Source organism: Arvicola amphibius, chromosome 2 (assembly GCF_903992535.2).
Source record: "Arvicola amphibius chromosome 2, mArvAmp1.2, whole genome shotgun sequence".
In the NCBI taxonomy this organism is placed as follows: domain Eukaryota; kingdom Metazoa; phylum Chordata; class Mammalia; order Rodentia; family Cricetidae; genus Arvicola; species Arvicola amphibius.
Window position 1 is genome coordinate 31,878,717 of NC_052048.2, and position 23,303 is coordinate 31,902,019.

At 43.3% G+C, this 23,303-nt stretch overlaps 1 protein-coding gene across 10 annotated transcripts in view; it reads right to left on the minus strand.

Moving 5' to 3' along the window:
- Washc2c (WASH complex subunit 2C) overlaps positions 1 to 23,303 on the minus strand; it is a 62,266-nt gene that overhangs the window by 16,064 nt on the left and 22,899 nt on the right. For all 10 annotated transcript variants that reach the window (XM_038318109.1, XM_038318117.1, XM_038318114.1 and 7 more), the window contains 7 exons: positions 23,108 to 23,293; positions 20,582 to 20,709; positions 18,230 to 18,316; positions 15,701 to 15,802; positions 14,556 to 14,687; positions 10,899 to 11,071; positions 881 to 983 (listed from right to left, as the gene is read on the minus strand). In XM_038318109.1, coding sequence (XP_038174037.1) covers positions 881 to 983; positions 10,899 to 11,071; positions 14,556 to 14,687; positions 15,701 to 15,802; positions 18,230 to 18,316; positions 20,582 to 20,709; positions 23,108 to 23,293 — 911 coding nt within the window. The remainder of the gene's footprint in view (positions 1 to 880; positions 984 to 10,898; positions 11,072 to 14,555; positions 14,688 to 15,700; positions 15,803 to 18,229; positions 18,317 to 20,581; positions 20,710 to 23,107; positions 23,294 to 23,303) is intronic.

Here is a 23,303-nt window from a genome sequence, read left to right on the forward strand (position 1 = left end):
ATAAATACACTACTACACTCATTACCTTGACTTTATTCCTTATCTACGTGTCCACTCATCTGAAAGCACCACTCATTAAATGACAAGGCACAGTATTTGACACAGAGCAGCTGCTTAAGTCTGCAAGACCTTCAGCTCAGCTCATCAATCCGTTCTTTGGAAAGCAGGAAGTTTAGAGAGTAGGGGTCTGAGGATATGTGACCAACCTGGAGTTACCCACAGCCTACAAGGAAGCAATGCCTAACCAAATTAGGAAGGCTGATGTGGGAAACTATGCAAGGCAATACTAACATAATTGAAAATATTACAAATGAAAATTAGAGTAAAAGGATTTTTAGTTATTATCAGTAAGAGATACTTAAAATGAAAAATGATTTCAACTTGAAATCAAAGATGGGAATTCACAAAAGCAGAAGACAACAGGCAATACTTCAGTGATTAAAGAAGGAAAAAAAGTAGAACACATCAGACTGTTAACAATTTAAAGATAAAGTGCCCCCAAAGGCTCAGGAGTGGTGCTATTTGAGGAAGTTCTAGCAACTTTAGGACATAGGGCATTGCTGGAGGAAGGTCACTGAGGATGTGTCCTTGGGAGCTAAGTCTTGCCCTCCCATATCCTGTCGCGCTAGCTGTGTTCTATCCACCATTGATTGAGTAGCCTCAATAGCCATGATGTTTGCCTTGACACAGGTCCAGCTGCAACAGAAGGAAGGCCTAAGGACTGACCCTCTGAAATCATGAGCCAAAGGAGCCTTTCCTCCTTTAGTTAAGTGGGTTGTCACAGCAACTCCAAGGCCGAGTTTTCAGATCTGACAAGGTGGCATCTCTACTCACGTAGCGCAATCTTACAGGTATTTTCTGGGTCTGGGAAAATGAATACCTTTGTTGCAGGAGGAGCAGATGCAGGAGGAAAGCCAAACAGAGAGCTTCCACTATCAGCATCATCTTCAAAGAGGAGTGATGTTCTCTGAGTTTTCTTTTGGCTATATGAACAAATAGAAGATCAAATTCAGGAGGAATATAATTTAAAAACAAAAGTACTATTCTTTTTGGCCACATCCACAATACCCAACCTCCCACCATTTGTTGACTATATACAGTTTAAAGTTGGTGATTTGAAAACTCTTTGGATAGACAGACTTCAATCTTACAAACAGCAGCCTCTGCCTTTCAGAAGAACCTGATGCGGAGGAGCCCAGAGACCCGCTCATGAAGCCTTGTCAGTCACTTTCTGCACTGTGCAGCTGCACTAGCTCTTAGATCTGACAGACACATTGCACTCCTGGCAGTCACAAGCACAGGCTTCTCCAATTATCACCTTCTCCAACAGATAACAGCTGAGCCACAAAGCCAGAGTCAGATTTTTCAACGTAACCCTCTTTTCTGCTTTCTACTTTTTGATTCGGAGTAGCTTTACTGGACTATAATTTACATAGTAAAATTACCCCCTTTAAAATATACCTTTCGCCAGGCAGTGGTGGCACAAGCCTTTAATCCCAGCACTCGGGAGGCAGAGGCAGGTGGATCTCTGTGAGTTCGAGACCAGCCTGGTCTACAAGAGCTAGTTCCAGGACAGCACTAAAAGCTACAGAGAAACCCTGTTTCAAATATCATATATACATATACATACATATATTATATATATATATATATACCTTTCAATATGTTTAACATATTGAGAGCTGAAAACCATTACCATAGTCTAACATTTTCATCACCTCAAAGGAACCCCAAACCCCTTAGAAATTAACTCTCAGTTCCTGTCTCCCCTCAACCCCTGGCAACCACCAACCTACTTCCTCTCTCTGGGTTGATCCATTCTGGACATTTCATATAAATAGTATCATTCAATCTGCGATCATATGTGACTTCTTCAATTAATGTGTTTTCTAGGTCAACTCATGTCCTATCATATATCAGCACTTTATTCCTTTTTGGTGAATAAAAGGCCATCGTGTGGTTCCACAACATTTTGTTTAGCCATTCATCACCTGATGGACGTTTATGTTGCTTCTGCTTTCTGGGTAACTTACATACAGATCAATGCTACAATGGACATTCTTGTACAAGTTTTTATCTGAGCATGTTTGCATTTGTCTTAGTTGTATACCAAAGAATTAAATATAATTTGATCACATGGTAAAAAACTCAGGTTTAACATTCTGAAGAAACACCAAAACCATTTTCCAAAGTGACTGTACCAGTTTATATTCATCCACATCTTTACCTATACAAAACCCTTTTTGAGATCTGATCAAATCTATGAATTACTTTTTACAAATAACATTTTATAGACACCTTCAAGAACAATTAACAGTGTAAAGAATCTGGGACAGAAAGCATCATTGAAAGCCAGGAACTGCATGGTTGGTACCAAGACCTAAGATGAGACATGTTTCAGGTCATCAGGTTCATGGCAATGTGTGTGGTAGGGCACACACGCATACACTAGAGACACAGAGGAGTGGGTAAAGACAGAGCCATGCCTCTGTTGTAAGCCCCCCAAGTTCTTTTCTTCCTCAAAGATGGATTATAGAAGGCTCTTAAAACAGAGGACTTAGGCCTCTCTCTTCCTGTCCCTTCCCAGCTTGCACCCAGAATCCTCCCCCCCTCCCCCTGCCTCATCCTCCCGTCTTTGGGGCCACAAAATCCCACAGCTCAGCCTGTTTGGGCTCTGGGGACCTGGAATTGAGTGCACCCAGGCCGGTGGGAGGTCCCCTCCTTCATTTGACTGCCCAGAGCAAGGTAGGCCTTTGTCTGAGAGCTGCTTGGCCTGCAAGGGGACCTGAAAATCTGCAGGAGGATCCATCGTTCTTTGGGGTGAGTGAGGAGTGAGTGCCCGAACCGCGGCAGCTGCCCGGAGAGGGACCACCGACTCTCCACAACCCCCCCCCCCCCCCCCCCCCCCCCCCCCCCCGCCCACCAGCACACTTCCTGCTCTTCCTGCAGGGGTTATTCTCCCGGGATACCGCCTCTCTCTCCCTGTCCCTTCCCAGCTTGCACCCAGAATCCTCCCCCCCTCCCCCTTCCTCATCCTCCCGTCTTTGGGGCCACAAAATCCCACAGCTCAGCCTGTTTGGGCTCTGGGGACCTGGAATTGAGTGCACCCAGGCCGGTGGGAGGTCCCCTCCTTCATTTGACTGCCCGGAGCAAGGTAGGCCTTTGTCTGAGAGCTGCTTGGCCTGCAAGGGGACCTGAAAGTCTGCAGGAGGATCCGTCGTTCTTTGGGGTGAGTGAGGAGTGAGTGCCCGAACCGCGGCAGCTGCCCGGTGAGGGACCACCGACTCTCCACAACTCCCCCTGCCACCAGCACACTTCCTGCTCTTCCTGCAGGGGTTATTCTCCCCGGATACTGCCTCTCTCTTCCTGTCCCTTCCCAGCTTGCACCCAGAATCCTCCCCCCCTCCCCCTGCCTCATCCTCCCGTCTTTGGGGCCACAAAATCCCACAGCTCAGCCTGTTTGGGCTCTGGGGACCTGGAATTGAGTGCACCCAGGCCGGTGGGAGGTCCCCTCCTTCATTTGACTGCCCGGAGCAAGGTAGGCCTTTGTCTGAGAGCTGCTTGGCCTGCAAGGGGACCTGAAAATCTGCAGGAGGATCCATCGTTCTTTGGGGTGAGTGAGGAGTGAGTGCCCGAACCGCGGCAGCTGCCCGGAGAGGGACCACCGACTCTCCACAACCCCCCCTGCCACCAGCACACTTCCTGCTCTTCCTGCAGGGGTTATTCTCCCCGGATACCGCCTCTCTCTCCCTGTCCCTTCCCAGCTTGCACCCAGAATCCTCCCCCCCTCCCCCTTCCTCATCCGCCCGTCTTTGGGGCCACAAAATCCCACAGCTCAGCCTGTTTGGGCTCTGGGGACCTGGAATTGAGTGCACCCAGGCCGGTGGGAGGTCCCCTCCTTCATTTGACTGCCCGGAGCAAGGTAGGCCTTTGTCTGAGAGCTGCTTGGCCTGCAAGGGGACCTGAAAGTCTGCAGGAGGATCCATCGTTCTTTGGGGAAGAGATGGGCAGGCGCCAATGCAGGAGCTCCTCCAACAACATGAAAGGCAACATGACATCACCACAAGCCAGACATCCCGAAACAACAAGAATTGAACACCCTACCCCAGAAGATATAGAAGAAACCGACATTAAACAGTACTTTATAAAAATAATAGAGGACCTTAAACAGGAGGTAAAAAACTGCCATAAAGAAATGGAGATGACAAACAAAAAGGTAGACGAAATAAATAAATCTCTCAAAGATACCCAAGAAAAACAAGAAAAACAAGAAAAAGCAATCAAACAAGTAAGGGAAACAGTACAAGACCTGATAAATGAAATGGAGGTATTGAAGAAAACACAATCTGAGGGACGACTGGAAATGGAAACTCTGAGTAAACGAACAGAAACTTCAGAGACAAGTATTTCCAACCGAATACAAGAGATGGAAGAAAGAATCTCGGACTCTGAAGATACTATAGAAGAAATAAACTCACAGATTAAAGAACTAAACAAATCTAACAAATTCTTAACACAAAACATTCAGGAAATCTGGGACACCATGAAAAGACCAAACCTAAGAATAATTGGGGTAGAAGAAGGAGAAGAATTGCAACTCAAAGGCCCAGAAAACATATTCAACAAAATTATAGAAGAAAACTTCCCCAACCTAAAGAAGGATGTTCCTATGAAGGTACAAGAAGCCTACAGAACACCAAATAGACTGGATCAAAAGAAAGCATCCCCACGCCATATAATAATCAAAACACAAAACATACAGAATAAAGAACAGATATTAAGAGCTGCAAAGGAAAAAGGTCAAGTAACATATAAAGGGAAACCTATCAGAATTACACCTGATTTCTCAATGGAAACCATGAAAGCCAGAAGAGCTTGGATAGATGTGCTACAGACACTTAGGGAACATGGATGCAAGCCTAGACTATTATACCCAGCAAAGCTTGCATTCACCATTGATGGAGAAAACAAGATATTCCAGGACAAAAACAGATTTAAACAATACGCAGCCACAAATCCAGCCTTGCAGAAAGTAATAGAAGGAAAATCACAAACCAAGGAGTCCAACAACGCCGACAATAACTCAGGCATCTAGCGACCCTTCACCAGCACAACTAGAAGAAGGGAAACACACAAACTCTACTACTAAAAATGACTGAAGTTAACAACCACTGGTCATTAATATCACTTAATATCAATGGACTCAATTCACCTATAAAAAGGCACAGGCTAAGAGACTGGATACGAAAACAGAATCCAACATTTTGCTGTTTACAAGAAACACACCTCAACCACAAAGACAGGCACCTACTCAGAGTAAAGGGTTGGGAAAAGGTTTATCAAGCAAATGGCCCTAAGAAACAAGCGGGTGTGGCCATACTAATTTCCAACAAAGTTGACTTCAAACTAAAATCAATCAGAAGAGATGGAAAGGGACACTTTATACTCATAACAGGAAAAATCCTTCAGAATGAAGTCTCAATCCTGAATATCTATGCCCCTAATATAAAAGCTCCCACTTATGTAAAAGAAACACTTCTAGAACTCAAGGCAGCCATCAAACCACACACACTAATAGTTGGAGACTTCAACACTCCTCTCTCACCAATGGACAGGTCAATCAGACAGAAACCTAACAGAGAATTGAAAGACTTAATGGAGGTAATGAACCAAATGGACTTAACAGACATCTATAGAACATTCTACCCAAATAGGAAAGAATATACCTTCTTCTCTGCGGCTCATGGAACCTTTTCGAAAATTGACCATATACTTGGTAACAAAGCAAACTTCCACAGTTACAAAAAAATATTAGTAACCACCTGTGTCTTATCGGATCACCATGGATTAAAATTAGAATTCAACAACAATGCTACCCCCAGAAGGCCCACAAACTCATGGAAACTGAACAGTCAACTACTGACCCACACCTGGGTCAAGGAAGAAATAAAGAAAGAAATTAAAGTCTTTCTTGAATTTAATGAAAACAAAGACACAACATACTCAAACCTATGGGACACAATGAAAGCAGTGCTAAGAGGAAAGTTCATAGCACTAAGTGCCCACTTAAAGAAAACGGAGAAAGCACTCATTGGTGACTTAACAGCACACCTGAAAGCTCTGGAAAAAAAAGAAGCAGACTCACCTAGGAGAAGTAGAAGACTGGAAATAATCAAACTGAGGGCAGAAATCAACAAAATAGAAACACAGAAAACAATCCAAAGAATCAATGAAACAAGAAGCTGGTTCTTGGAGAAAATCAACAAGATTGACAAACCCTTAGCCAATCTAATCAAACGGCAGAGGGAGAACACGCAAATTAACAAGATCAGAAATGAAAAGGGGGACATAACCACAGACACAGAGGAAATTCAGAAAATCATTAGATCTTACTACAAAAGCCTGTATGCCACAAAATTGGAAAATGTAAAAGAAATGGACAGTTTTTTAGATAAATACCATATACCAAAGTTAAACCAGGACCAGGTAAATGCTCTAAATCGTCCTGTTAGTCGCGAAGAATTAGAAACTGTTATCAGAAACCTCCCTACCAAAAAGAGCCCAGGACCAGATGGTTTCAATGCGGAATTCTACCAGAACTTCCAAGAAGACCTAATACCTATACTCCTTAAGGTATTTCATAATATAGAAACACAAGAGTCACTGCCAAATTCCTTCTATGAAGCTACAGTTACCCTGATACCTAAACCACACAAAGACTCAACCAAGAAAGAGAATTACAGGCCAATCTCACTCATGAACATGGACGCAAAAATTCTCAATAAAATACTGGCAAACCGAATCCAAGAACACATTAGAAAAATTATCCATTACGATCAAGTAGGCTTCATCCCAGAGATGCAGGGCTGGTTCAACATACGAAAATCTATTAATGTAATCCATCATATAAACAAGCTGAAGGAAAAAAACCATATGGTCATCTCATTAGATGCTGAAAAAGCATTTGACAAAATTCAGCACCCTTTTATGATAAAGGTCTTGGAGAGATTAGGGATACAAGGGTCATTCCTAAATATAATAAAAGCTATTTACAGCAAACCGACAGCTAACATCAAATTAAACGGAGAGAAACTCAAGGCTATCCCACTAAATTCAGGAACACGACAAGGCTGTCCACTCTCTCCTTATCTCTTCAATATAGTGCTTGAAGTTCTAGCAATAGCAATAAGACAACATAAGGGAATCAAGGGGATCCAATTTGGAAAGGAAGAAGTTAAACTTTCATTATTTGCAGATGATATGATAGTATACATAAGCGACCCCAAAAACTCCACCAAAGAACTCCTACAGCTGATAAACTCCTTCAGTAACGTGGCAGGATACAAGATCAACTCCAAAAAATCAGTCGCCCTCCTATACACAAAGGATAAGGAAGCAGAGAGGGAAATCAGAGAAGTATCACCTTTCACAATAGCCACAAATAGCATAAGATATCTGGGAGTATCGCTAACCAAGGAAGTGAAGGATTTATATGACAAGAACTTTAAGTCTTTGAAGAAAGAAATTGAAGAGGATACCAGAAAATGGAAGGATCTCCCCTGCTCGTGGATTGGGAGGATCAACATAGTAAAAATGGCAATTCTACCAAAAGCAATCTATAGATTCAATGCAATCCCAATCAAGGTCCCATTAAAATTCTTCACAGAGATTGAGAAGACAATAATCAACTTTATATGGAAAAACAAGAAACCCAGGATAGCCAAAAAAATCTTATACAATAAAGGTACTTCTGGAGGCATTACCATCCCTGACTTCAAACTCTATTACAGAGCTACAGTATTGAAAACGGCTTGGTATTGGCATAAGAACAGAGAAGTTGACCAATGGAATCGTATAGAAGACCCGGATCTTAAACCACAAACCTATGAACACCTGATTTTTGATAAAGGAGCCAAAAGTACACAATGGAAAAAAGAGGGCATCTTCAACAAATGGTGCTGGCATAACTGGATGTCAACCTGTAGAAGAATGAAAGTAGATCCATATCTATCACCATGCACAAAACTCAAGTCCAAATGGATTAAAGACCTCAATATTAATTTGAACACATTGAGATTGATAGAGGAGAAAGTGGGAAGTACTCTACAACAAATGGGCACAGGGAACCGTTTCCTATGCATAACCCCAGCTGCACAGACTTTAAGGGCAACATTGAATAAATGGGACCTCCTGAAGTTGAGCAGCTTCTGTAAAGCAAAGGACATTGTCACTAAGACACAAAGGCAGCCTACTGACTGGGAAAAGATCTTCACCAACCCTGCAACTGACAAAGGTCTGATCTCTAAAATATATAAGGAACTCAAGAGACTAGACGGTAAAATGCCAATTAACCCAATTAAAAAATGGGGCGATGAACTGAACAGAGAATTCTCAACAGAAGAAGTTCGAATGGCCAAAAGACACTTAAGGTCATGCTCAACCTCCCTAGCTATCAGGGAAATGCAAATCAAAACAACTTTGAGATATCATCTCACACCTGTCAGATTGGCTAAAATCCAAAACACCAATAATAACCTTTGCTGGAGAGGTTGTGGGGTAAGGGGCACACTCATCCATTGCTGGTGGGAATGCAAACTTGTGCAACCACTTTGGAAAGCAGTGTGGCGGTTTCTCAGGAAATTCGGGATCAACCTACCCCAGGACCCAGCAATTCCACTATTGGGAATCTACCCAAGAGATGCCCAATCATACAACAAAAGCATATGCTCATCTATGTTCATAGCAGCATTATTTGTAATAGCCAGATCCTGGAGACAGCCTAGATGCCCTTCAGTGGAAGAATGGATGAAGAAACTGTGGAATATATACATGCTAGAATACTACTCAGCGGTAAAAAACAATGACATCTTGAATTTTGCAGGCAAATGGATGGAAATAGAAAACACTATTCTGAGTGAGGTAACCCAGACCCATAAAGATGAACATGGGATGTACTCACTCATATTCGGTTTCTAGCCATGATTATAGGACATCGAGCCTATAAGTTTGGGATCCTTGAGAAGATAATAAGAAGGTGAACTCCCAAAAAAGATATAGTAATCCTCCTGGATATTGGAAGTAGACACGATCGCCAGGCAAAATTGGGAACTTGAGGGTTGGGCAAGACTGGGCCAAGGGAAGATGGGGAGAGAAAAGTGTGAAGGGGAGAGCGGGGGGAGCTCGGAGGAATGGGGTGCTTGGGATATAGGAAGGGTGGATATGAGAGCAGGGAAGCATATATCTGAATTTAAGGAGCTACCTGAGGGTTGTCAAGAGACTTGACCCTAGAGGGGTTCCCAGGTTTCCAGGGAGACGCCCCCAGTTAGTTCCTTGGGCAGCTGAGGAGAGGGAGCCTGAAAAGGCCAGTTCCTATAGCCATACTGATGAATTTCTTGCATATCACCATAGAACCTCCACCTGACGATAGATGAAGAAAATGACAGAGCCCCACCTTGGAGCACCGGACTGAGCTCCCAAGGTCCTGATGAGGAGCAGAAGGAGAGAGAACATGAGAAGGAAAGTCAGGACCGTGAGGGAACCTCCAGCTGGCGACAGATGGGGAAGGTGACTGAGCCCCACATTGGAGCACTGGACTGAGCTCCCAAGGTCCCGATGAGGAGCAGAAGGAGCGAGAACATGAGGGAGAAAGTCAGGAACGAGAGGGGTGCGTTCACTCATGGAGACGGTGGGACAGAACTAATGGGAGATCACCAACTCCAGTTGGAATGGGACTGATGGATCATGCGACCAAACCCGTCTCTCTGAGTGTGGCCAACAGCGGGGGCTGACTGAGAAGCAAAGGACAATGGCTCTGGGCTCTGATTCTTCTTCATGGACGGGCTCTGTGGGAGCCTTCTCAGCTTGGTCGATCACCTTCCTAGACCTGGGGGGAGTTGGGAGGACCTTGGTCTTAGCATAGAGTGGGGAACCCTGATGGCTCCTTGGCCTTGAGAGGGAGGGAGGGGAGGTATGGGTGGAGGGGAGGGGAGGGAAGGGGGAGAAGGAGGGGAGAGAAAGGGGAGAAGGAGGGGAGGGAGGGGGGAGGAGGAGGGAAGGAGATGGAAATTTTTAAATATAAAAAAAAATAAACCATGAGAAAAAAAAAAAAAAAAAAAAAAAAAAAACAGAGGACTTAAACTCTGAGGCAAGAGAAGTTAGGAAACTTGTCCAAAGCTATTCAGATAGGAACTGCAATGCTTTATTAGGATTTCAGACATTCTCTATGCTGAACCAGAGGCCACAGACTTACCAGGTGTCAAGTCTTGGCAGCCTAAAAGCAGAAACAATAATGCCTGAAGAGATGTAACTATTTAGGGAAATCTGAGGTACTTTATTAATCTGTTTATGAAAACCACCAGCGAATGCATGGTCTCCACATTCAATGCACTGCCTGTTCTACCACCATTCAGCTGAGCTTCAAAGTAATCACTTCCAACTCTCCAGAGGAAAAGGTTTATATGCAGTAGTCACTCTGAAGACACAGCTATCCAGGCACAGAGAGCCTAGCCCATGTCACTCTCCACAAGCCACCAGCTTCAGCTCAGACAATCACCTAGGCCAGAAGGTGTGATCAGTACCTGCTGGCAGTCCACTCTTAATATCACGGTTTTCAACATTCAGGATTTCTATCAAAGTAGCAGACTTTTAAGTAACCTTCTTTACGCTAGATCTAAGGAGGGTGGAGGCATAAACTATAACAATCTCATTCTTAAACCCCTAAGAGAAAAAACTGTTTGAAGGTTAAAAAAAGTCAGAGGAAAAAAAAAAACAAGGCAAATGTTTCCACTGAAGAGCAAGGGCAGCGCCACTTGAGCATGCATGGCAGCGAGACATCAACCACCAAAACAGAAACACCGTCTCACACACTAAACCTTTGCCTGCAATTGTGAAGACCTCACCTGTGCTTCGCAATAGCAAACAGGTCCGCTTCATCATCGTCCTCCTCAAAGAGGTTGGACTTTTTCACAGCCTTCGCTTCTTGGCCTTGGATGGTCCCTGAGTCCCATAGTTCTCCTTTGGACTTACTGTCAGATGCTAACTTGGTAGGGGAATCAGTAATATTCCACTGGTCCTTAAAACATAAAACATGCATTAGAAATCTACAGGTCAGTGCTGACAAAATGGCTAGGTGGGCAAAAGCACTTGCTACATCAGCATGAGGACCTGAGTCCAAATCCCCAGATCCCATGTTTAAAAGATCCACAATGCACACATGCCAGTATTCCCAGCATTGAGGGGCAGGGAGCAGAGATAGGTGGATCCCAGGCTAGCCAACTACAAATGGACAACAGCAAGCCTCATCCCCTCCACTTAACACACATACATGCACGCACAAATACATACACACACACACACACACACACACACACGTTCACATGCAAGGTACTGGAGTGTTGTTTAGTGGTAGAGATATGTTATCTAGTAGCTAATTTAGATATGGAACATGACAACTAAAATAAAATTTTATCCATTAAAAAGTTATATTCAGACTAAGAATCAAGCATACTCAAAGAAAAGTCATATCTTTGAACACTTCAGTTCTGGACTACACACACTTTCTCATTCATGCCTCTTCCACGTGTATTCCCATTTCTCTCTGCTATGGTTCCACCTTGTGTAAAGGCAAAAGAACTTGTCTATTTTAAATAACCAAAATTAATTATATAGCGAATAAACAAAGAGAAATGTAAAAAGTAACACTATGTCAACTTTGGAAGGGGATATTTTAAGTAAAATTCTAAAGCAGAAAAGGAAGGGGATCACCAGGACAGGGAAGGAAGCAAGAGAAGGTGACAAGGAGTGATGCTCAAATATACCATGCAACCTATGAAAACTGTAACTAAAAAAAGGTTTATAGTTGAGAGCTGCTCCTCTAACAGCCATGTTCAGCAATGATTACAGAGCTTTAAAGAAAATTCCCGCAAGAAGGCCACACCTACAAGTAATACTCTTTAAAGTCCCTAGGTGATCCCAGGGGAGCCACGCAGGGAGTCCTCGAACCCTGGTCACCATCATTCTGCTTTTCTCTTTGCTCACCAGCTTTGGCTAGGATTGTTCTTTTCCTGACACCACTATGATGGGATGAATTCTACACAGCAAATGATTACAAACACAGAAGAGGAAAACAATGAAGTCTGGGTAGGTGGATGGGGAGGGGAGGGAACAGTACTGCTGACCAAGTATGAGGACCTGAGTTCAAATCCCCAGCACCCACACAAACAATGCTGGGCATTGCCATGCATGGGCCAGCTGGAGGAGATGGAGACATGAGGATGACCAGGTTGGCCAGCCATCAGCCTAATTCTGGTTCAGTGACTGTATCACAGAATAAGAAGAGTGGTAGAGCGGGACACCCAACACAGAGCAGGACACCCGGTGATAGGGCAGGATACCCAACACAGAGCAGGACACCTGGTGATAGGGCGGGACACCTGGCATGCGGGAAGACTCATCTGTACACATGTGCTCATAAACTACTAATGTGTACTACACACATGGGGAAGGGGCAGAGAGTCTATAATAAATATGGACATTTGAACAGAAGACAAGGCATCTTCAGTTGCTTTCAATAAACACTACTGTAGTTACCAGTTTTCTGTAACCCGGTACCCTCTAACATCCTATAATGAAAGAGCAAACATTATTAAATATGAAAATCTTCCTTTTTACCAATTTAAATTTCTTTCTCTTGAAAAGGGGTCCCAAGTAGGCCAGGCGCAAGCTAGTACGCTCCACTCCTCCATGGCCTCTGCCTCAGTTCTGGCCTCCAGGTTCCTACTCTGAGCTCCTTCTCTGAATTCCCTCAGTGATGAACTCTTGCATGGACCAGGAAGCTAAAAATTAACCCTTTCCTCCCCCAAATTGCTTTGATCATGGTATTTCATCACAGCAGCAGAAACCCTGAGTGCTTCACCTCTAGGCTACAACACCAGCTCTTTTAATAGTTTTTCATTTTTTAATTTTTAGTATTTTATTATTTCCATGTGCTGAACATAGAATCAGGGTCTTGTTCGTGCTGGATCAGTCCTGCACATCTAAGTTACATCCCTGGTGCCAGAAAGACCTTTCATACTCAGGGCACTAAATTTTATTATATTTTTTGCTTCTCATCCTCTTAAGATAAAATGTAAATCTAAATTTCATTTATATTCAGAGTCTTCTGATCAACTAAATCTGAATAATGATTAAGCTACTCTTGATTTTGCTGATGTGTATCCAACTCACAAATGTGAACATCCACCGCCCTACAGAAAAGGTGTTTAATCCTAGCTTAATGACACAAAGCAGTCCCTAACAGAGAATGCACAGTGGACAGAGCCCTGGACACATCACCCACAAGTGCAGCACCTTGGCAACAAAGAGAACAGAAGCACCAAGTCCTCTGACCTTCTCCTTGCCCCGTCCCCTAATAATAAAACAAAACAGCCGGGCGGTGGTGGCGCACACCTTTAATCCCAGCACTCGAGAGGCAGAGGCAGATGGATCTCTGTGAGTTCGAGGCCAGCCTGGTCTACAAGAGCTAGTTCCAGGACAGGCTCCAAAGCCACAGAGAAACTCTGTCTCGAAAAACCATTGGAGCACCGGACTGAGCTCCCAAAGTTCTGATGAGGAGCGGATGGAGAGAGATCATGAGAAAGAAAGTCAGAACCATGAGGGACGCGTTCACCCACTGAGACGGCAGGACAGAACTAATGGGAGACCACCAAGTTCACTTGGAATGGGACTGATGGAACATGCGACCAAATCGGACTCTCTGAGGGTGGCTGATGGTGGAGGCTGACCGAGGAGCCAAGGACAATGGCGATGGGCTTGGTCTCTACGACATGGACGGGCTCTGTGTGAGCCTTGTCAGTTCGGTTGCTCACCTTCCTGGACCTGGGGGGAGTTGGGAGGACCTTGGACTCAACATAGTGTAGAGAACCCTGATGGCTGTTTGGCCTCAAGAGGGAGGGAGGGGGGGGGGGGGGGGGGGGGGAGGGGAGGGAAGGGGAAGGAGGAGGGGAGGAGATGGCAATTTTTAATAAAAAAATAAACTGGGAAAAAAATTAAAAAAAAATAAAAAAATAAATAAAAAACAAAACAGAACACCCCAAATCTCTACTGTGAAGCAGAACCAATGGAGTCCTCCCTGTACCTGGAGGAAAGGCAACCCATTTCTGAGGACACGGCAAAGCCTGGATGAGCAGACCTCGCTGGCCCCAGCCTGCAATGCAGAGCGGACCACCCCCCATCACGCTGCCCCCAGATCGTCGTCTTCTCGCATAAGCAAAGCACACCATGGCTCCTCATCCCCTAAATGAACCTTAAATGGGAACACTTGTTTTCTTGTTAGAGTTTCAGCCATGAACCTTGTGGTGGAAGCCGTACTAACTCCATTTTGAAAGTGTTAATGTTTAACACATTACATGAATGTTTTTCTTTAAAGGAGACCATCTTGCCCATCATTTGGTGACTAGCTCCAGTGAGTAGGGAACAGAAAGAGGACATGTTTACGACAGCTCAAACTCTTTCTGCATTCCCAACAAAATCTCATGTGTGGGCAAACCTTAGCCTACCTCCTCATCACTGCTGAATAACAAGGCAGATGCTTTCTTTTTGGGCTGCTCTGAAGGTTTTGGTTTCTCTTGGCTCTGAGTCTGTACAGATGAAACCTGCTTCTTAGCTGGTGCACTCCCAAAAAGATTATCCTAAAAGGACAAATGGCAGGAAAGCATACAAAAGTGTCACCAGTTCATATACATGAGACTCAAAGAAGTCATCCTCCCACGAGGAGCAGAGTATAAGAAGCCTGGAGGAAATAATCACAAACACCACACATCTCGGTCTACAACCTCTGTCCACAGAAGGAAAACAAGATTACCACAGAAGCCTTTTAATTAAAAATTTTTTTTAATTATTATTGTGTGTTGGGCATGCTGCATATGTATAGGTTTGGTTTATGATATGAAACTCTTAACAGGATATACTATGGCAGTGGACAGTCCTGAGCCAAAGACCAACAAAGGAGGTCTGTAAGTAAAGTCTGTAAGGTAGAAAAGACAACCGGCTGGGGTCAGGGGGAATGTTAGTGACAACAGCTTTCACCCACCATGCACTTAAATCCTGTACCAACCACTGTGCAAAGACGTGACATTATTTGTTTCAGGGGCTACAAAGAACCTAGAGACCTTTAACCCACAGAAGATGAAGGTGCTGCAGAAAATCTGGGTTTGCAATAATGGAGCTGAGTATGGAACCACAGCTGCATGGATTGACCACTGCACAATACTACGTAAGGGCTTGAATGTGGATCTTTTTTCCTCTAACTTTTCATTACCACTCCACTCTCTGTACCCACAGTGAATAAGAAATGTAAACCTAAAACACAGCTGTCTCTTCTTTACTCCCGCCACTGCATCCAATATATCCTCATATGTCATTGGATCTAAGAGATCCATCCTCCCTAAAGTTATTTATCAAGAGTGTAAAAAAAAAACTATTTGGCTTTCCCCAATAAATGAGTCAAGCTTTTAATGTCTTCCTAACTGTATTACTATAAAAACCTGAACAGACATTGGTAAGCCAGGAGGTTCTCCATCACGCTTTTCTACTGTATGCCACTCTGGCTATTCATAAAGCCAAAAACCAAAAACCAAAAACCAAAAACCCAAATTTCTATTGTTCTAGGTTAATTATTTGGTGCTGCAATAACAACATTTACCTCTTCATCTTCATCACCAAAAAGGGAGACAGATGTGGGGAGCTGGCTGGACAGAAGTGATGTACTTTTTGACTTAGTTGAATTTTGAGAAGAAAACAAATCCTGTGAATCAAAATCAAAGCTACTGGTTAGCAGGGTCCACCACCTTTAACATCAGCCAGCACAGTAGACTGGAATGTGACAACTTTGTGTGTCTGCACTTGTGTCTGCCCTTGGTGTGTGGGCACAAGGAGCAAGGGAGAGCCACAAGATGTCTCAGGCAGTCTTTGGAGCCTGTAGGGTGACCATATTTCCACCTGCAGGATGTAAGGCAGGAAGACATTCCCAGCAGTCCTATGATGCAGACAAAAGGTTTCTTTGTCTAAAGTGTCAAAGGGAAGCATACAAATTCTACCACAAAACGGGCTACTTTGCAAAGTGCAAGACCTGCAGCTGCACTATTGTTGAGCTCGCTCCCCAGAAACTATACTGCACCTTAGATTCCTACTATAGAAAGTTTGTGCTGGGAAGATTAACTCAGTGGTAGAGTGTGCCTAAAAGTGTCTACTATTCTACTTGAACTATAACTGGAAATGCTGCAAAAGGTCAGCGCAGTTCTGAACTGTCCTCAAAATGTAAAGGACTTCAGCTTAGACCACAGGGAGCTCTCTGCAGACTGAGCTCCATGAACTAGAAACACAAACTAGAACACCTGTCCCCTGGGAAGAGGAACGTCCACTCAAGAGCCAGATAATTAGACAAAACAAGAACATTTTCTACGACCTCTTCTGATGCTATCTTTTATTACACAATCAGTATCTACCCCTCATCAACAAACCTAATGAGTTCACTGACCTAGAGAGAAGAATTCTTAGCACACTGGGTAGCAACTGGCTCCATGAGTCACACTGGTTTGTTTACAAAGAATAGGCTACAGAGTCCCATGGCCCTTCTGCATTTTACACACTGACAAATGGGCTGAATGCTTTAAGAATATCAAAGTAATTTGACCAAAGAATAAAAAAACCGATTTCTGCATTGTTATTTTGGATCTTCCTAGTTGGCAGGAGGAAAAACACACTTCTGTTACCTCAAACATGCCCCCCCCCAAAAAAATGGTAAGGTAAAGTTCCTGTGCATACTTGAGACAGATAAGCACAAAAAATCATTCCTTCCAGTTCAATATTTTATGTCCTAGCCTGCCTTACATTACTTCTCTTTGCCTAGAATTCTATGCAATATTCAATAAAAACCATTCACTCTATGATGGTGCCCATGAGGCAGAGCCTTGAATAGTGGTCTTAAAACAAGCCTCCAGATTAATAAACACTACGTAGCATCAAGAAGTCAAGTTTGGAGGCTGGAAATAGAGCTCAGTGATAGAGTGCTTGCCTGCATGCACAGGGCCATGGTATCTCTCTCTCACATATGCACACACAAAAATGTTCAATGAAGTTTGTATCCTGCCCCAAATCCCAGGACTGCTGTAGCAATGCAGGAGAAATAGCACTGACTTCTGTGACAGATAATCTTGGTTGTCACTTGACACACTAAGGAAGACAGATCCTCAGATGAGTAACTGCCTTCATCAGACTCGACTGTGGACATACATGTGGGTATTTTCTTAATTGCTAATTGATATAGGAGGGCCCAGCCCACTGTGGTCCTGGACTACATAAGAAAGCTGGCTGAGTCAAGCAGGAGAGGGTAATACAATAAACGGCACTCCTCCTTGGTCTCTGCTCCGGTTTCCTGCTCTAGTTCCTGCTTTGGCTTTCCTCAAGGGTGGACAACCTGTAATAAGAAGTAAACCCTTTCCTCCCCAAGTTGCTTTTGATCAGTGTTTTATCACAGCCAAGAAAAGCTATCTAGGACAACATCCAAGACTAGAATAAAAAAGGCAGCAGAGCCTCTATCTGACACTCTCAGAAGCTGAATCACCAGAAATAGGCCTGGCTTCCTGCACCTGCCATGCACCACATAGGGATGGAAGCCCAAGCTGCTTGAGTCTTCCTACCCACAACCTGTCATGTGTCACCAGCAATGAGAAGCAAAAGCTTCTGAATATGTATATCACAGAGGGAACAAACGCACTAGCCGGTCACACTGCCACTAAAGGAAGCAGCAGGCTGGCTCCTTCTATCACATAAGCATCTTATCACAATTGTGAACCAACAAACAGTCTTACATTTAAGCATGTTAAAGAAAATGCAACGGATTCAAACCCAAAAGTTAAAATCTGCATATACACTGTTTTCTGAAGATCACATACTTTTAAGAAAATATAGGGGGCAGGAGAGAGTTGAGCATTGGGCTACTCTTCTTATTTTTTTAAATAAATTAAAAAAAAGAAAATAGAGGGCCTTGTATATGCCAGACATTTTACAGCACTGAATTATATATATTCCTACCTAGCCCAAGAGATTATTTTTAAAATAAGAACTGAACTATTTAATAAAAAGTCTGAGACCTCTGCTGACAGACTAATCAGAAAGTTATTAATGTTTTATCTATAGCTGAACCTTCAGAACTAAGAAAAGAATTCCATACCTCAGAGTCCTCTTCATCTGAAAACAACCCCTTCTGAGTCTTTGTTTCTGACACAAGCTTCAGATTTTTGCTGGAAGGTAAGGTGATCTAGTCGGATCCCCACCAAAAAGGAAGTAAAAAAACAGACTATCAGCAAGTAAGAGACGTGGAAAGAAACTCATTCATTAGTTCAGAAAATGTCCCCAGCCTCGACAATAAGAAGGAACCAAACCAAGGGACTGAACATGCCTTGGACCTTCATCTGTTTAATATTCGCACAAAGATTTTAAATGGAAGTACCAGGACAAAGAATTTAAAAATGGTCTAAATTAGCAACAGAGATGATACAGCATCACTAGTAAATAAGTTTCTCAGATTTGAGAACAACGAGATGGTACATACAAGACAAAGTCCAGGGCACATCTCGTATACATGAGAGCATGCACTCTGTCACACAGGGCACAAAAGCAACAGACAAAAGGGCAGTTGGTGAAGGGACCAAGATGATTTTGGATGATGGCATATTGGTAGTTGTGAGGGCAAAACAAGGATGTGACAGAATGAGGCAAATGTGGCGGCTCTCTTTGTTGTCATCTGACTATGTCTGGAATTAACTAAACCCAAGTAGCAGGGCACACGTAGGAGCAACTTTTATTCCTAATGAAATCATATGAAATTGGAAGACCTACTTTTAATCTGGATCTTTTGAAGTGGGACAATACACCACTAATCCAGAACTTTTGAGGTAGCAAGATCCACCTTTAATCTGGGCCACACCTTCTATTGGCACCCTATATTAAGGACGTGGAAGATGGAAGCTTTCTCTCTGCTTGCTCTTGCTCTCACTGGCAAGTCCATTCCTCACTGGCATTAGAGCCTACTTCTCTGGGATTCTGGCATATCCTGAAGACCAGCTGAGGCATCTAACCTTGAAGACTTGATAACTACTAGATTCTTAGAACTTCCATTGGTAGTCAGCTACTGTTGGGCTACCTGAACCACAGCCTGCAAGCCATTCTAATAATCCCCATTTATGTGTGTGTGCATGTATATATACACACACAAGTATGTACACACACAATACACATATTCATTCTGTAACTTCTGTTCCTTTAAAAAACGCTGATTAATACAGCATGTTTTACAAATGACAAAAAAGCCAGGTCTAAGGATGATACATGCTTGTAAACTCAGCACTGGGGAGACAGAGGCAGAGAGTGAGGTAAGTCACGGTACAAGCAGAGAACTGACTACAGAAAGTTGTTCTCTAAGCTCCACATGCACACTATGGTACTCGTGTGCCTGCATAAATACATCATACATACATAACACAGAGACACACCCACAGACATAACACATATACGCATGCACACACACACACACACACACACACATACACACACATGAAAGAAAAAAGAAAGGAAGGAAGGAAGGGAGGGAGGGAGGGAGGAAGGAAGGAAGGAAGGAAGGAAGGAAGGAAGGAAGGAAGGAAGGAAAAACAAGCAAGCAAGCTGTATAGGACATGTGTGGAACAAGAGACAAAAAAACAGAATAGAGACTATGTATGAAATAATTTTAAGTCAGTATCATATTGGGTATGATTTTATAAAAGAAATCTGAGGGCAAACTGGAGCCTCATGAATGCAGACTAACATTAGACTTTTCTATAGCGTTACTGCCAACTCCTGGCCAATGACAATGGCATCTGGTCATAAAACAGTTTCGCAAGAGCTTCCTAATAAAACATGTAGGGTGGTAAAACATCATAATGACTACAAATTACTTACAAACAGTTCTAAAAACAGTTAGCTTACACAAGTTTCAGTCACTTATTTGGCAAATCCTTACTAGATATGAATCTGGTTGGCGATTATTTGGAGTTTCATTGTATCTTTCCATTTTATGTCCAAAGTTTTATTCTTGATTGTCAACTGGTACATTTGGGAAGAAGGAACTCAATTGAAGAGCTGCTCCCATCAAATCGGCCTGCAGGCATGTCTGTCAGGTATCTCCTTGAGAGCTAACTGATGTAGAAGAGCCCAGCTTACTGTGGTCAATGTACTGAGGGCAGCACCACCTCTGGGTAGGTGCACCTGGGCTGTATAAGAAAGGGATCTGAGCAGGTCAGTGAAAGCAAGGAAGACAGCAGCACTCCTCCACAGCCCTCTCTGGAGTGTTCTCCTCAAGGATGGACTACGTCCTGTAAGCCAAATAAGCCTCTTCTTCCCTAAGTTGCTTTAGTCGGTGTTTATCACAGCAACAGAAAGCAAACGAGCAATAAACATGAATGAGAACTCTACATCCCTTTGAGATCCAGATAAACCACTACTGTAATATGCCCAGGCCAGTATCCCACGATCTGCTTCTACTCACCGCTTTATCTGCCCGTGTTGTGTTTTCATCTGTGTGACTCACAGAAGTCTCTGGCAAAGCCGTTGCTTTTTCTCTGAATAGATCTCCTTCCTCATCATCAAAGATAAGGGCAGTGGATTTGGTTTTGTCTTTTAAAAAAAAAAAAAATAGGAGCCACAGCAAAAATTACATCAGCATCAAAATCCTACTGCAAAATTCAGACAAAAAAACCTCTCCCAATGTAAATATAAAAGGCATCTTGTTTCTTGATCATTTACAGAGAAATACAAAGTAAACGGAGCCATGCTCTTTCTCCCTTTCTCTGCAATTCCAAGAACTGACCAGGGAGGGCTAGGTGCCAGTTTATGCTCTGCCACTGAGCTATTCTTCCTAGGTCCATCTCCCTGGTACTCGAAGCATGACAGACACTGACCATCTGAACAACACCCTTATCCAAACAGAAGCATCCTATGTTGAGTGCATCTAAGATGGGACTAAAGAGTAGAGATCACTCTAAAGGGCCAAAAGTGAATAGTTCTAGGAAGAAAACAGGAACACTGACTCCTGTTTTTATTAAAAACCAAACTATACAGCAACAGATGAAAGCAAATGCTGGAATTCCTCTCCTCCACACCTGCCCAGCCACACAAGAGACAGAAGAGTTTGGTATACGTGCTTCTAAATCTCACACTATTTCATGTATTAATGTCAGCAATTAAAAGACTAAATTTTAAATAATCTGAGCAAAATGCCCTACCATTTGTGATTTCCATTTAATGTACAGAAGAAATATTCCCAAGTGAAAAAGTAAATACCTCATTGTTTTTATGAGATCTATTTATTTATTTATTTGTTTATTTGAGTGTTTGTGTGTGTGTGTATGCTCATATATGGGAGATATTTATTTACTAATTTATGTGTTTGCATACGCTCATGTATGGGATATATTCATTTATGTGTTTGTATGTGTATATGCTCAAGTATAGGGGATATTTATTTTTTCATTTAAGTATCTGCATGTATGTATGCTCATTTATGGGACTATTTATGAGCTTGTGTGTGGGTATGCTCACATATGGGGAGATTTACTTATGTGCTTGTATGTGGGTATGCTCATGTATGGGGAAATTTATTTATGTGTTTATGTGTGGGTATGTTCATGTATTGGGCAGGTGTGTGTATCTGTGCATGTCAGGTGTCCTAATACTACCTATTCCTTCAAGGCAGGGTCTTTTCCTGATCTTGGGGCTTGTGTTTTCTCTACCCGGCTGGAAGCCTACAAACCCCAATGACCCTATCTCTGTCCCTGTTAAGCTGAAGTTACAGGCATGCACTTGATTCCAGGCTTGTTACATGGGTGCTGGGATCAGAACTCTGGTCCCCAGGACTTTGTAGTAAGTACTCATAACCTCTGGGCCACCTCTCCAGCCCCTCATTCTTTTCAGCAATTCTGCAAAGATCCACTAAACAGAAAAACCACAGCTTTCCTGACTAAGGAAACCCTGAGTGGTTCCCTACTTCTTGTTCCCTGAGCACAGTCATGTATCAGTAAGGCATGGGTTCAGAGGTTTGTAGAAATGCCTGCTAAGATGTCAAGAGCCCTTCAAGGCTGAAGGAGGCACTTCTACATTCGCTTATCACCATTTACATGTCCACTGAGCTCGCTGAATATTTCTCCAGTTTTGTATCGGCATCATGTTCTAACACATTCTGGTTTCATCTTTTCCTGACACCATTTTCTCCTTTGTCCATCCATTGAGCCTGTGTGCACCTCAGGATCTACCCTTCTCTTCTTGAACACCACCTGATGAATGTAAGTATTGTCCCTCCAATGTGAACTCAGAGCTGGGGCTGTAATTGAGAGAGTATTAGAAATGTGGGCTCTTGGGCCCCACCCCAGAACCACTCAGCCTTAGGGAGGAGACACATTTGCATACTGAAAACCAAAGTGCTTATAGGAAAGACAGACCGGGAAGAGCACTGAGCAGATAATAGACCAGAAATGCTACGGAGACAAAGCCAAGGATAAACTGAGCTATCTGGCAGAGAAGAGAAGGTAGGAATTAAGCAACCAGCATTGCAATGCTCTGCTTGTGTAATTACCCAGAGCTGCTAGGAGGAAGAATGACTAAATTTCTGTCTATAATCTGAAAGGCAGAAGCAGAAACTTTGAGAATAGAATACAGGAGAAGAAATTCAGCTCCCTATAAAGAAGTTAACTTCAAAAATGAGTTTCCAATGCAGAAAGGATTGGCCTGTTAGGAATCCCCAAGGTTGAGGCATGATTTAAGCAGACATTCCAGAACTGCAAGAGACACTGAAGTGAAGAGCCCTGTCCCTTTAAGTTCAGCGTTCCTTTTGTTTTGGTTTTTGGTTTTTGTTTTTTTTTTTCAAAAGGATTTCTCTTTATAGCCCTGGCTGTCCTGGCCTTGCACTCTGAGATATGCTTGCCTCTGCCTCATGGTGGAGTACTGGGATTAAAGGTTTGCGCCACCACTACCCCACAAGTTCTTCTCTAAGTTCCCAGAATTAGTCTGAAAGTGATACCAGTCTTGGAAGGTTTGCTATGAGATGGCACAAAGAAGTTGTTATCATCATCATCGTCATTATCATCATCATCAAACAGGCCAGCGGGTGTTGGCAGACGTGGGCTCTTCCCTGGAATGGGCTGCTCATGTTTCTGGAACTCCTTCAGTGATGGGGCAGAGGTGGATCCAGATCCATCAGTATGCCCTGTGGATGG